This window comes from Oncorhynchus tshawytscha, linkage group LG18 (assembly GCF_018296145.1).
Source record: "Oncorhynchus tshawytscha isolate Ot180627B linkage group LG18, Otsh_v2.0, whole genome shotgun sequence".
NCBI lineage: Eukaryota > Metazoa > Chordata > Actinopteri > Salmoniformes > Salmonidae > Oncorhynchus > Oncorhynchus tshawytscha.
The window spans coordinates 32,933,774-32,949,299 of NC_056446.1; the positions used below are offsets into that span (position 1 = coordinate 32,933,774).

General features: G+C 39.9%; 1 protein-coding gene across 1 annotated transcript; it reads right to left on the bottom strand.

Annotated features, from left to right (window-relative positions):
- Nucleotides 1–1,052: 1,052 nt before the first annotated feature.
- Nucleotides 1,053–3,596, bottom strand: LOC112217903 (4-galactosyl-N-acetylglucosaminide 3-alpha-L-fucosyltransferase 9-like). Its single transcript, XM_042300962.1, has 2 exons — nucleotides 3,528–3,596; nucleotides 1,053–2,894 (listed from the first exon to the last, which is right to left on the bottom strand). Exon 2 carries the CDS (start codon nucleotides 2,885–2,887, stop codon nucleotides 1,775–1,777), a length of 1,113 nt encoding a protein of 370 aa, XP_042156896.1. The 5' UTR covers nucleotides 2,888–2,894; nucleotides 3,528–3,596; the 3' UTR covers nucleotides 1,053–1,774.
- Between the last annotated feature and the right edge of the window lie 11,930 nt (nucleotides 3,597–15,526).

Here is a 15,526-nt window from a genome sequence, read left to right on the forward strand (position 1 = left end):
CCCTGTGTGTCTACAGTGTATTCGGGAAAGTATTCAGACCCCTTCCCTTTTCCCTCATCAATCTGCACACAATACCCCATAATGACAAAGTATGCAGCCACTTTGCTATGAGACTCAACATTGAACTCAGGTGCATCCTGTTTCCATTGATCATTCTTGAGATGCATCCTTGAGTAAGCATGGTAAAGTCTACACTTGTTATATTTGGCGCATGTGAAAAATAAAGTTTGATTTGAGATGTTTCTACAACTTGATTGGAGCAATTGGGGGAGAAGGCCCTTGGTCAGGGAGGTAGGTAACCAAGAACCTGATGGTCCCTCTGACAGAGCTCCAGAGTTCCTCCCCTCACCTGAGTGTCTAGGTCTTCGTCGAAAGGAAAACCCAAACTGAGGCTATTATCTAAACAGCGTTATGGTAATGTGGCCATATTGCCTCCCATGAGTTTCACAAAAATGTACCAAACGGACCAGTTCGTAGCTGGATTCTTCACCGATCTTTTATTCCTTCTCCAGAACATAAATGTTGTTCGGACCTCAAGTTCTGTGAGGTGGAAGAAATTCCTTTGTTCTCTCTGTGAAAACTCACTCTCTCTCTATACGGTCTGGCCAAGAGGCAGGACCTTCCCTAGGAATTTACGACCTGAGGTCGCAGCAGCCTGAGTGTAGGAGACAGAGAGAGGGGGATGGTGCTTGCTGTACCCAAAGAGGGCAATGTCATGGCAGCTGAGTCTTGGCGTAATTATTATTAAACCCATGGTCTTACAAACCTCGGGGATTGGTCAAAGCTATTGAAAATTCTTGCGACAGTAACAGTGTTAAACAAATCAAAATATATTTTATATTTAGAATCTTCAAAGTAGCCAACCTTTGCCTTGATGACAGCTTTGCACACACTTGGTATACTTTGGTGTCAAAGTAGATTTGTTTAATACGATGAAGAATCACTGTGACCAGCTGATTTAGCCCACTGCAGTAAAAGGTTTTAAGTGCAAAGGGTTTCTTTAAGTAATGACAGCACATTGGAGTTTTGTAGTGGAAATTTCAGTACTGAGAGACTTGGACAATCAGCTTTATTCATCATCGATTAATTATTGCAATAATGAAACCGTCGACCGCACACTCTAAGTTGTGTTGCTGTGAGCTTAACTGATAATGAAAAAAGAGATATTATATAGGCCCTAAATGCATAGTCAGTCATTTCTACCCTTCCCATAAGCCATCTTGGTCCATAACCTGGTCATCTGCAGGGGATGTCTTATATTCAACCCGGCTTAGCTTCCCAGATGCCAGAAAGACGAGCCAATGAAGCATTGTTCTAAACTCTTCTAGGCTCTCTATATCTCGGGTCACATACACCACATCTTGTCTATAGAATGCCAGCTTTTAGATGTTTATCACCAAGTCATTGTCAGCTCGAGCAATCCCTAGCGAAACCCATTTCCTTAACTAGACGCCCAGACAAACTGCAGGAAGCTAGAGTGGACACCATAACAACATAGCATTAGCAGGCCAGTCTTACTCTTAGTTAAATGTATAACGTTTGCTATTAATATCAAACAAAATCAGGTAAGTATGTCATTTTGCCCTGGCAGTTTACAGTGTTAGCTAATTCCAAAGTGCTTAATAAATGTTTTTACAAAAAATACAAAACAAAAAAATGAATCGACCCCAAAACCTTGAATGACCATCCTTTGAATTGATACAAAAAAGAAAGCAGAATTACGTAGCTAAGCCAAATAGATATTTTCTGTGCTTACAAAATGTTGGCTAAACCCTCAAACAAAGTACCATTCATAAACGTCGTGGAAAACATTATAATATCCTTTGTCTCTTGCCATGTATTCACAGGCTAAACAAACAGGTTGAGAAAACTCTTGCTCTATTCTCTGGAGGTGGGGCTTGGCCTTAAGGTACCTCCTCCAAGTGAAGTAACTTACATACATCTCATCATTCTTGTCCAAGTGAAGAAGGAAGTCAGCCAGTGCCTTTGCATTAGTAAAGTCATTTACATGAATGAAAGAATCAGCTGGGAAAAACTGTTCATAGTTCTCTCTGGGTGGGCCCAAGACTACTGGTACGGTTCCTGCTACAAGTGGTCCATTCACCTTTTCTGTGATGTAGTCTCTGTGGATTGAATTCTCAAATGAAAGGTAGAATTTACAGCTAGCAAGGGTTGAGTAATAGTCCTCATACTTCAAACGACTCCCTGTAAAAGCAGCACCAAAAAGATCTATCTTGATGTGTTTGACCAGCTCTTGATAGTACTTTGCTCTGGTTCCTGTCCCAGTTGCAGGATTGTTGTTGCTCACAATCCAACAAACCAATTTATCCTTCTTGGGCAGCACAAACTCACTGTCCTTTTCATTCTTCACGGTTGTCAATTCATTTCGCACTGTGATGTCAGCATCTCGTCTATAGCCCAAAGTGAGGTTAAAGAGGTTTTCCACACCTGGTTTTCTGGCAGTATTTGTTGGTGATTCCAATTGAAACCAGATCCATTTCTGAAAATGTGGCCGAGGAGACTGAGGCAGGTTCTTCAGGTCCCAGCTGATGTCTTGGTGAAAAATAACCACTCCGTCTGCTTTGTCATAAAGGGATCTGTCATCTGTCAGAACACAGCTATCGATGTTGAAATGGGTTTGGCAGAATGAAAAATTCCATCTCACACCCAGTGGCCAGAACCAGAGCAACACAAGTGGCTTTTCCACAGGCTTTTTGGTAGGTGAGGAAACATCTCCCTTTGCCAAAAATGGCAAATCCTCCAACCGAGATGAACATGCAGTAGATGAGGGTTTAAAGTAAACAAAAAATAGTACCACTGAACACAAAACACCAAGAGCAGCTATCAGAGTTAGATGATGTGTTCGGTTGGAAGTTGTTGATGACATGTTTGTCCTGTAAGAAAGAAACACAACTTTAGACATTAAGTATATAAAAAGGAACAGCTTGAAAAGATTTCACATGCGTTGCTTTATGCTCTGATTATACGGGTGGTTCTAAACCTGAATGGTGATTGGTTAAAACCACATTCCAGCCATTGTCTTTTCAACAAGTTACCACAGGCTAAATCTATGATGTTAAAATGCCTTTATAATCTGTTCCATCTGAATCAAATTCACCCGTAATCAGTGTATGGTGAGTCATGCAGTTTCTCTGAAAGGTTTCTATCAGTTTTTACTGCACAAACACAGAATAATGACAATCATTAACAATAGGAAATCTTAAAGGCTATTATTAACAGTGCTTGTAGGCCGTCATTGTATTGAAGAATGTGTTCTTAACTGACTTGCCTAGTTAAATAAAGGTTAATTAAAAAACATTTTTTAAATAGCATGTAAAGTGTCCTCAAGTAAGTTAACATTATCCTGAGGAAATAGACTGTATAAAAGGTGTATGGCTGCATTCTCCTAAACAATAATACACTTTTGAACAGAGCATGTTTTGTTAATAGAATGTCTTTAAATCAAACATGTTTAAAACTCTTAACAGTGAAATCAGGTTTGAGAAAGAAAATAAACCACCCCTTACCATAGAGGGCTCTTGTTAGTGTAAACTAGACTAGTGACGAGGCACACCTATGCCATCATGCCTTTCATTAGAAATGCAAAATAACCTGTCTGACAACTAGAGGCTTATACTTTCAGAGCATTGAGGTTAGAAACCTCTTTTGCAATGGGGGCCCAGGTAACAGATGTGCCTTTATACAACTCATAAAACAAATGCCCTTAGTTCCTACTGTACATGATTCTCTATTTTCAATTTAATGCAGGGAAAATATAATGTGTAACAACATTCAGCTAACCTTAGCGGAATGATCTAATTATCAAGGTCAACGTTTTTATTTTACCTCAATTCCTTTTACCCTGAGCATTATGTGAATTTGATTCATTTGTATTATTATTTGTTTACTGGTTTGACATTTTCACTGCACTGTTTGGAAGTTTGATTTGATTTCAAATGAGCTACTTTATATTGTCACTTTAGTAGTTTTTTTACATCAATATTTGTACTTCTACTTGAGTAACATGTCATGAAAGTAACAGTACTTCTACTTGAGGAGGATATTTCATTAAGGACGATTGAAAGCCACTTATCTAACAGAACACAGGGGGTTTTCTTTCATAGAATCTTTTCTAATGTAAACCAAGTAGAGTGTGGTATACCTCAAGGCAGCTGTCTTGGTTCTTTACTGTTTTACATTTTTACTGATGACCTACCACTATCCTTAATAAGTAAAGCCTGTGTGTATACAGTGCATCCGGAAAGTATTCAGACACCTCACTGTTTCCCGATTTTGTTACATTACAGCTTTATTCTAAAATGTATTTAAAAAAGTAATCTCATGAATCTACACAATACAATGACAAAGCGAAAACAGGTTAAGAATGTTTTGCACATTTTAAATGATTAGAAAACTTTATATACTTCAGTATTCAGACTCCTTGTTATGATACTCAAAATTGAGCTCAGGTGCATCCTGTTTCCATGAATCATCCTTGAGATGTTTCTACAACTAGATTGGTGACCACCTGTGGCAAATGAAAATGATTGGACATGAATTTGAAAGGCACACACCTGTCTATATATATGGTCCCACAGTTAACAGTGCATGTCAGAGAAAAAACAAAGCCATGTGTTCGAAGGAACTGCCCGTAGAGCTCCGAGACAGGATTGTGTCGAGGGACAGATCTGGGGAAGGGTATCAAAAAATGTCTGCAGCATTGAAGGTCCACAAGAACACAGAGGCCTCCAACATTTTTAAATGGAAGAAGTTTGGAACCACCAAGACTCTTCCTAGAGATGGCCGCCTGGCCAAACTGAGCAATCGTGGGAGAAGAGCCTTGGTCAGGGAGTTGACCAAGAACCCGATGGTCACTCTTACAGAGCTCCAGAGTTCATCCCCTGTTGAAGGAATTTAATTCCTCTGTTTTAATTCCCAATCAAAATTAAACACTCTGTCAATGCATAAGGGTTTGTAAGACCCTTATTTTATAAGAATGGACAGAGCCCTGGTCTTAAAAGTCAAGTTACAGCCTTTAATTCAAGAGAGTACTGAGTTCATACACATTTTACCACAGGTTATAAACTGAAAATGACGTCAGCGTTTTCTAAATGTTCCGTCTCTTCTTGACACTGGTAGAAAGGCCCTATAGTTCTCAAGCCTTCCCTCCTCGCCTAGAGCCAAGGTCAGTCAGTGTAGATAAGCATTCTAGACAGTCTGGAGACAGTTCATTCATTTGTACCAAGGCATTGTTCTAAACTCCTGACTACATTATATACAATTGGAAATGGGAGCAAGAGAGAAAATTCATACATGTACAGTAACATAATAGTCCTTTAATTCATCCTGATTGAAATGTATACATAATTAGTCATTATAGAAAAAAATTCCCTTAACATCCCCTCACCTGGGTGTCTAGGTTATCATCGAAAGACAAAACCAGCAAACACTATGCCCCCTCCCTGGAATGAGTTTGACTCTATCAGTGTGAGTAATGACTACAAAAATCACTTTATGTAACTGTATTCTGATATAGTAGCCCTTTCCTGCAATCAATTACCAAAAGCGCTGTCCTTGACCTCAAGGGAGGAGTGTTATTCTTATTTTTCACAATTTCATAATGAATAAAGATTATTTAAAAAAGACAAACCTGGACCCCAGGAGGAGTAGCTAAGGCGGATCCTAAAAAAAAATATAAAATAAAATCTTTCCACTCCTGTTCTGAAATATACTTGGACAATTCTGCAGAGTTCATTTTTCATTTCAGTGTACGTAAGTGACACCAACAGGGAACAGCACAGGATGAACAAAACTTTAAAAAGCCATGGTAATACAACCAACACAGGGGTTCATATTCCACATGAAAAGACATAATGACTTTGGTGTGGAGCGAGAATTTCCCAGCTACGATTCCCTTCTCCCGGCTGTAAATCACCATGCTTTGAAGTACCTCTCACTCACATGACTCTTTCAGATATCTCAATTCTTATTAAGGCATCTGCATACTAGGTTTGGTTTGCTCCTAGCAGAACAAGGCTAGGCGAATTGAACGTTTGTGCCTCGCATACTCCCTTTAAAGACCGTCGCTTGAAAAATGTCTGTCCCACTTGATACTGTAGCTTCCTGAAGATAGTCAGAATGAATCTGGGGTGGCAGCGTAGCCTAGTGGTTAGAGTGTTGGACTAGTAACCAAAAGGTTGTGAGTTTAATTCACTGAGCTGACATGCTGTCATTCTGCCCCTGAACAAGACAGTTAACCCACTGTTCCTAGGTCATCATTGAAAATAAGAATTTGTTCTTAACTGACTTGCCTAGTTAAATAAAGGTCAAATAAAAAAATCTAAGATAAAATTAATTACAGATTTCTTGTGTTGACTCTTTTTCTGAAGCGCTATTATTTGCACAATTTGACATCTAACTAAGATGTTTGGTGCAGTAATTCTCAAGTCCAAAAATTTGCATGAAAATTAGTCATCTCTCCTTGAATGACAAAAAACTATACTTAAATCCCTACTGTTGACCAATCATAGACGAAGGGGCTTAGACTTCGGCTACCGAATATCATAAAATGTCTTCATAATATATAATGATATTTTGATGGGAAGCATGCAGAAGCCTTTAGCAACCAAGCATGTCAAGTGTTTGGGTCATACTTGCAGGCCTTGAAGCTCCAGAGCACAAGTGAAGACAGACAAAATCAAAATCGGGGATGCAACAGCATGCGTCCTTATTAAATTCTGACGTGCACTTTGAAGATGTTAGAAGAACTGTCCACATTTAATTTTCCTCATCCAACAAGACGAGTAGCCTAACAAACAGTCAAATCCCTAGCCTATGTCAATCTACTTTTGCTCAAAGTAGAAAGGTTTACATTATATTGGTCAGCTTATCATTCTGTGCGAGGAATAAATATTCCAAAACAGACTTTGGGACAGTTGTGGGATGATATATCCTATATTCATACAACCACTATACATGAAAAAAAACTACATAAAAAGGAAGGGACAGAAAATAACAATAATTTCAATCTGAGTGGTCTCAACAGAAAGACTGGTTGTGGCTGTGCTGCTAGCAGCCAACTCTACTGCTTCCCCAGACTGCTGTTCTCCACCAGCGATAGCATGAGCTGATTACTGCGACTTGAACAACTTGCCTATAGCACTCAACAAGCATGAGAAATCTATGTCTCACATCCAAAGCCAGATAGCTCTTAAGACATTAGGCAGCGCACTGATAGATCTGACATTGATTGAACAATGGATATTGAATATGAATATGCACAATGCAAAGTTAACGACCAGCTGGCTGGTGTGTTTAAGGACATTTTCAATCAATCCCTATCCCAGTCTGCTCTTCCCACATGCTTCAAGAGGGCCACCATTGTTCCTGTTCCCAAGAAAGCTAAGGTAACTGAGCTAAATGACTACCGCCCCGTAGCACTCACTTCCGTCATCATGAAGTGCTTTGAGAGACTAGTAAAGGACCATATCACCTCCACCCTACCTGACACCCTAGACTCACTCCAATTTGCTTACCGCCCCAATAGGTCCACAGACGATGCAATCGCAACCACACTGCACACTGCCCTAACCCATCTGGACAAGAGGAATACCTATGTGAGAATGCGGTTCATTGACTACAGCTCAGCATTTAACACCATAGTACCCTCCAAACTCGTCATCAAGCTTGAGACCCTGGGCCTCACCCCGCCCTGTGCAACTGGGTCCTGGACTTTCTGACGGGCCGCCCCCAGGTGGTGAGGGTAGGAAACAACATCTTCACCCCGCTAATCCTCAACACTGGGGCCCCACAAGGGTGCGTTCTCAGCCCTCTACTGTACTCCCTGTTCACCCACGACTGCGTGGACATGCACGCCTCCAACTCAATCATCAAGTTTGCGGACGACACAACAGTGGTAGGCTTGATTACCAACAACGACGAGACGGCCTACAGGGAGGAGGTGAGGGCCCTCAGAGTGTGGTGTCAGGAAAATAACCTCACACTCAACGTCAACAAAACTAAGGAGATGATTGTGGACTTCAGGAAACAGCAGATGGGAACACCCCCCCCTATCCACATCGATGGAACAGTAGTGGAGAGGGTAGCAAGTTTTAAGTTCCTCGGCATACACATCACAGACAAACTGAATTGGTCCACTCACACAGACAGCATCGTGAGGAAGGCGCAGCAGCGCCTCTTCAACCTCAGGAGGCTGAAGAAATTTTGCTTGTCACCAAAAGCACTCACAAACTTCTACAGATGCACAATCGAGAGCATCCTGGCGGGCTGTATCACCGCCTGGTATGGCAACTGCACCGCCCTCAACCGTAAGGCTCTCCAGAGGGTAGTGAGGTCTGCACAACGCATCACCGGGGGCAAACTACCTGCCCTCCAGGACACCTACACCACCCGATGCTACAGGAAGGCCATAAAGATCATCAAGGACATCAACCACCCGAGCCACTGCCTGTTCACCCCGCTGCCATCCAGAAGGCGAGGTCAGTGCACAGGGGACTGCATCAAAGCTGGGACCGAGAGACTGAAAAACAGCTTCTATCTCAAGGCCATCAGACTGTTAAACAGCCACCACTAACATTGAGTGGCTACTGCCAACACACTGTCAATGACACTGACTCTAGCCACTTTAATCATGGGAAATGATGTAAATATATCACTAGCCACTTTAAACAATGCTACCTTATATAATGTTACTTACCCTACATTGTTCATCTCATATGCATACGTTGATACTGTACTCATATCATCGACTGCATCCTTATGTAATACATGTATCACTAGCCACTTTAACTTTGCCACTTGGTTTACATACTTATCTCATATGTATATACTGTACTCAATATCATCTACTGTATCTTGCCTATGCTGCTCTGTACCATCACTCATTCATATATCCTTATGTACATATTCTTTATCCCCTTACACTGTGTATGACAGTAGTTTTTTTTTGGAATTGTTAGTTAGATTACTTGCTCTTATTACTGCATTGTCGGGACTAGAAGCACAAGCATTTCACACTCGCATTAACATCTGCTAACCATGTGTATGTGACAAATAAAATTTGATTTGATTTGATTTGATTTACCAGGGGTTTGAGTCAAAGTGCGCGAGCAAAATGAAACATCATTGTGTGAGCAAACACTTGAGTTGAGAGAAAATAAATGTAGAGCAGAGGAATGGTTCCATGAGTGCATCCCTTTGTTCTCAATTTCCGCCTGAATACATACCCTAATCTAACTGCCTGTAGCTCAGCCCATGAGGCAAGTATATGCATATTCTTGTTATCATTTGAATGGAAACATTCTGAAGTTTGTGGAAATGTTAATTGAATGTAGGAGAATATAACACAGTAGATCTGGTGGAAGAAAAGAGAAAGAAAGAGCATACGTTTTCTGTTTTTTATTGTTGTAGTATCATCTTTCACATGTACTTTAATAGCCACACAGTCAGATAGGATGCTGAAGATAATTTTGATGGATAACACAAGAGGGCAACTGTAGGTGTGCAGCATTTCAGACTGATAACTTCAGGAATGGGTGAGCTACATGACATTTAGCATGAAGTCACCCAGGTGTCCCACACAAGTTGCCCAAATGTACCCAAGTGGCCGAATTGGTGAAATGACCTATAACTATATAGAGCAGTGCAAATAACTATATACAACATATAAAAAAGCAATTCTAACACACACACACACACAAAAAAAAAATGTTTAAAAAAATATGAGAAAATAAATATTTTTAAAAACAGTACACCCTTTGGAAGTCCTCGTCACAATATTTTGCTGCCTGTGCCATGTCCCATAGCAGTCTCTTTCTGATGTAAAGCAGAGGCAAACTGAACAAGTTGTGCCTCCATGCTGTGCCCTTTTGGCCCTGAGGCACAGTCATGCCTGCAGTAATGAGCTGCGGCATATGAACACCACTGGGGGCAGAGGTAGAGCGGGCAGCTTGGCACCGGGGGCTCCCAGTCGGAGTCGCTATAACTGTGAAAGAAAATATTAAAAAAATATTTGTATTGTATGAGCCTTTCATCATCACATAAAATAAACAGATATGTATTGTATAGAGCAGAGGGAACAGTCACTAAGGTGAAGTGCTGTTCCATTCAACTCCGGCCATTGTTGTGGGCCCACTCGCCCCCAGCACCCAATGGCTATTTCATATGGAAATGAAGAGGAGTAGCAGGCGCAGTGGCCATGTGTGTGTTTGCTGTTCTACTCCATTCCATTTGAATAAAAAAATGGAAAACTAACCAACACACACACCACACATTTCATTGCAAATTAAAAATAAAATGAAAATTATATATATATATATATATATATATATCATTTTATTTTTAATTTGCAATGAAATGTGTGGTTTGTGTATGTGTGTGTTGGTTAGTTTGGGCATATATGTCAGATATATATATATATTTTCCATGTCAGATATATATTTTCCATTTGTCATATATATATATATATATGTATATATATATATATATATATATATATATTTCATAAAACGGCATTAGCACTTATCCGTCCTATCCTTGCAGAAACTCAGTTCCTGTTTGAATCATAACACTCAAAGATTCCTCAAACAAAAAATCTCTCACTTTCACTTTAGATTTTGACTTCGCTTTTCCTGATTTATTCGCCATGATATCTTCAATGAAATCGTTGAAAATACAACTTTCCGAAATACAGCTGAGCATAACAAGCCTCACAGCAACTCCTCTGATCGTCAAGGCGAGAATGGAGTTCGTTACGCATGCGATATCAAACAAGGAATGGTGCTCCAACCCAAAACCATTACATACTGGCGTTTACCTCAGCTCATTGGCTATCTACCCAGCTAGATTTCAAGAAGATCAGTGGTCATTGGGCAGAAATACAGTCCATTAACGATGGGTAAAATGATTGGTGCGGTAAAATGATTGGTGTGCCAGGTAGTCATTGCTCGTTGTTTTCAAATCAGTTCACTTCGACTCCCCGCAAAAAAAAACAATGACGTTTGGCTGTGTTGCAAACATCCAGAGGAATGCACTGAAACCAACCATGACCAGATAATCTATGTTTTACCGTGTGTAATTACGTCGAATGCTCCATAAAACATTGATAGAGATGGAATTCACGGCACAAACAGGTTACAAAATATTCCGATTTAAGCTATAAAAATGGATTTTATCAAAGAAAACGGCACTTCATTTGATCACTGGGACCCGCAGGAAGAGAAATAAGAGCAAGATATCAGAATGTTAGTCATAATTTTACCTTCAGATGTGAATGTGTAAAAACTGTCATGGCGGAAAATGTTTCTGTTGTTGATTGCTCTTCTCAAACAAAAGCATGGTATTTTGTTCTGTAATAGCCATTTAAATTGGAAAACTTAGTTTGATTACCAAGATTCTAGTCTTTTGAAGGGTGTAAGACACTTGCATTTTCAAGAATGTTTCATGTTACGACGTTGTATTTTCAGTTGTAACTCTGAAATTTCCCCTGATGTTGGTCCCTGTACGGGGATCGCAGCCATAACAGGTTTTTAAACTTGAGAGCTTGTGAGTGTGACTTTCAGGGAGTAGAATTGCATTGCGGTAAATTACTACATGGATGTCTTTTCTCCCTCACACAAATTTTCCAGTTTGTTCTCCAAAATCAATTTTGCTCTCGCAACCGCTTACTATAATTCTATAACAGGAAATTCTAGCCAATAAACAGCCTGTAGCTATCTACTGAAACACAATTGACCAATCAGGGCTTGACTGCTCTATAACCAGTTTTTTTTTTAACAGAGATGAAAGGGGACAGTGAAAGCTGAACAATGTCTGACAATAATAAAGAGGGAAGTTCGATTGATTTTCTGTAGAGAAACTAGCTAACCAACTAGCTAGCTAATTAACCATCTAGAGTCAAAGCCCTGTCTAAGCCGGGAGAGAGGGGGGGAGTTCTAAGCTGACATATGGAATTGTTTTAAGATGGTCATACCAAGTATTATTTATCTATTTGATTTGACATTTTTAAGGTATAAAAATATATTATATTTTTTGGGGATGAAACATTGAATTTGGCATTACTGCTATTAGCAAAAAAAAAAAAAAAAAAAAACAGATTCACAACATGGAACAACAGATAGTCACAAGAAAAATCTAAACAAAGTTTGTTCTGAAGTCCATGTTGTTTGTGAGTCTCAGCTTTCCACTGAGGGGTCATATTAGTGTGTAACCCAAACCGTTTGGGCACTACAGACATAAGTTGGAAGAAGAGGCTGTACCGACTTCAGACGAGTCTTGTGAGGCTTGTGGGCGCCCTAGAGCAAAACAGAGAACACCATCGTATTCATGATAGTCTCAGCTGAGTGTTAATAGTTTGTAGGCCAAACCGTTCGTTCGCTACAGACGTTTTCACAAGACCACATTTCGGGATGTCTCTTGGTCTGAAAAACAGAGCTCTAGCTCTGCTACCTTCCACCACAGATGCAGAAGGGTGTCCACTTTGGATGCGGCTGATTGAGACACAGCCATTGCAGACAAAGACTAGCTCAAACAGACATATTTTGATGGGGATTTTCACAGGGTGTGGCCATTGTAGGCCAAGGGTCAACAATTTCAATATTGAAATTGAAGTAGGTAGTTATTTGGTCTTCTGTTATTAAAGCAGGCTATTGATGAGGCAAGCTAAGTGAACATCAGCTAGCAAGGAAGCTAACTATCTAACGATAGCTAGCCAACTTTTAACCATATGTGAACGACAGGCTCAATTCTGTCTTATGTAGTAAAATTTGAAAGTGTTTTTTACATTGGAGAAAAGTAGACAGCTAGAAAATGGTATATCATACACTACAGTTAAAGAACAATGGGAAAGTAATTCTGCTTTGTTGATAAACTTGTATCCTCACTTTTGTGAAAATGGCCTTTGAATGATTTGGTTTGGAGAGCTCTTCTTTGTCTACACCCATTCAGCATAGTTCACACCCTCTTCAGCTTTTACCCAACCCAACTCTTTAATGGTTGATCCAAGCATTCTGTCAAACAGCAGCTGTCAAGCACTCAAGCTAAATGGCTAACGTTGGCTAGCTTGTTCCAGACACAAATGAAAATGAAAAGAACAGCTCAGTGACTATTTTTACCCGCCCTAGCAGAGTTGGTTAGGTGGTTTTTATGTTGTCTGGAGCATTGGTGACTGCAACAGTGACTGCTGTCACTGCAAGTGCTGCTGGCAATTTATGCATTTTTGCCAATGTTTACTGACACTGGCCATATTCAACGGGTGTAGAGCGTTTGTAATTTTGTCAGTTATTCTGCACCCTGGCATCGGAGCAGATAGCCAGAGTGAATTTACCAGCTACGTTTATCAACAGTTGTCGCAGTGACATTCTATTGAAATGGTTACTTGAATAGTGGAGTCTTTTGTTAAGACATGTGGCTAGCTAGCTAAACAATGAACCATAATGCCAACTAAAACCTCCTGGCATTGACAACTTAGATGGAAAGCTACTGAGGATGGTAGATGACTCTTCAGCCACTCCCATCTGTCAAATATTTAACTTCTTACGGCTAAGGGTTCCCCTAGCGGCACCCCTCGACAACATTCCGCTGAAAAGGCAGCGTGTGAAATTCAAAAATATTTTTTTTTGAAAAATGTATCTTTCATACATTAACAAGTGCAATTCACCAAATGAAAGATAAACTTCTTAGAAAACACTCTGAAGTTTCTAAAACTGTTTGAGTGATGTCTGTGAGTATAACAGAACTCACATGGCAAGCAAAGTCCCCAATGAAATCCCCTTGAGATATGATTGCACTGCCTAGGGGTTCCACTAGATGTCAACCATCAATAGAAATTATAATGAGACTTCCATGGTGTTGTGGGAGTGAATGATAGCAGAATCAGTCAGGTTTCTGGCAGTCAGCCATTTTCTGATCATGCTTATTCCTCATGGTAGTCACTTGCGTTCCATGGCTCATGAAGAGAAGGAATAGTCCAGTTGGAACTTTATTGAAGGTATATGTTAAAAACATCCTAACGATTGATTCTGTACATAGTTTGAAATGGTTCTTCGACCTGTAATATAACTTGTTCGTGTGTATGTATGTGAGTAGGATATCTACTGTTTGTGTGGAAGTATGTGCGTAAGTAAGAAGCAAGGTATAAAATGGATGTCTTTGTATAATGGACTTCAGAACGTTCTCGTTGTAACGGCGTTCGTCTGTTGAAGGAGAGTCGGACCAAAATACAGCGTGGTGGTTACTCATGTTCTTTAATGAAAAAATAGCGATACATGAAATAACTAAAATACAAAAACAACAAACGAAACGTGAAAACCTAATTACAGCCTATCTGGTGAACACTACACAGAGACAGGAACAATCACTCACAAAATACACAGTAAAAGCCAGGCTACCTAAATATGGTTCCCAATCAGAGACAACGAGAATCACCTGACACTGATTGAGAACCGCCTCAGGCAGCCAAGCCTATGCTAGACACACCCCTAATCAGCCACAATCCCAATGCCTACAAAAACCCCAATACGACAACACAATAAACCCATGTCACACCCTGGCCTGAACAAATAATTAAAGAAAACACAAAATACTAAGATCAAGGCGTGACACTCGTGAATAAACTGTACTAACCTTTTGCATAAGCTGTGTCGTGTCTTTGGCATCATTAAACTGAAGATGAATCGTTATCAAATAACAAATTATTATTATGCGATTAAACTGATCAATCCTGTAATTAACTAGGAAGTCGGGGCACCAAGGAAAATATTCAGATTATAAAGTTATAATTTTCCTAATATAACTTTCAGATATTTTCATACAGTATCTGATCAAGTGTCTTCTAATTAATGAATTCTTCTTTACCTCACATTAGTCTTTTCCAAACGTCGTAAATTATCTGCACGAACCCAGTCTTCACTATGAGTCATCCATACATCAATTGTCTTAAATCATTTATTTACTAACTAAGTAATTAACAGAAATGCATAAACAAACAGTAGATAATTACAAGGAAATGATAACGGAGTTTCCCTAGTGGGATAAACCGGTATCGCAGCTTGGAGGACAAAAAGGGAAGTGGGGGTCAACTGAGATGAGACACTACAAAGTTGATAATTATAACAATTGAAATGCTAATCCTTTGCACATGAACGCTCACTCATTCGGGAACAATTGCAATCAATATATATATTTACGCTCAGTGTGCTGTCGGGATCTCTGTTGAAAAGTTTGTTTCTGTTGGAGAGTCTGTCCGCCCTCTCTGTCGTGGTTAGAATGGTAGGTTCAGTGACATTCATTCATGTCGTTATAGAATAGATGTTTTGGCGGTTGTCGGTCTTCGCATTCAATGAAACCGAATTCATAGCTGCAGGTTAGTAATTAATATCAAAGACTTGTTCTTATTCAGTCGGTATCGATAGTCTAAGAGTTTAACCACGTGGGATGGTGAAAAGATTCAGCAGTCTGGTCTCAAACCTTGGCCCTCTCGTTATCAAGGTAAGCTGGTCTGCAACCTTTG

What these genes read in the sequence shown, in the direction of transcription:
- LOC112217903 (XM_042300962.1), bottom strand. Translation starts at nt 2,887, where the DNA reads ATGTCATCAACAACTTCCAACCGAACACATCATCTAACTCTGATAGCT.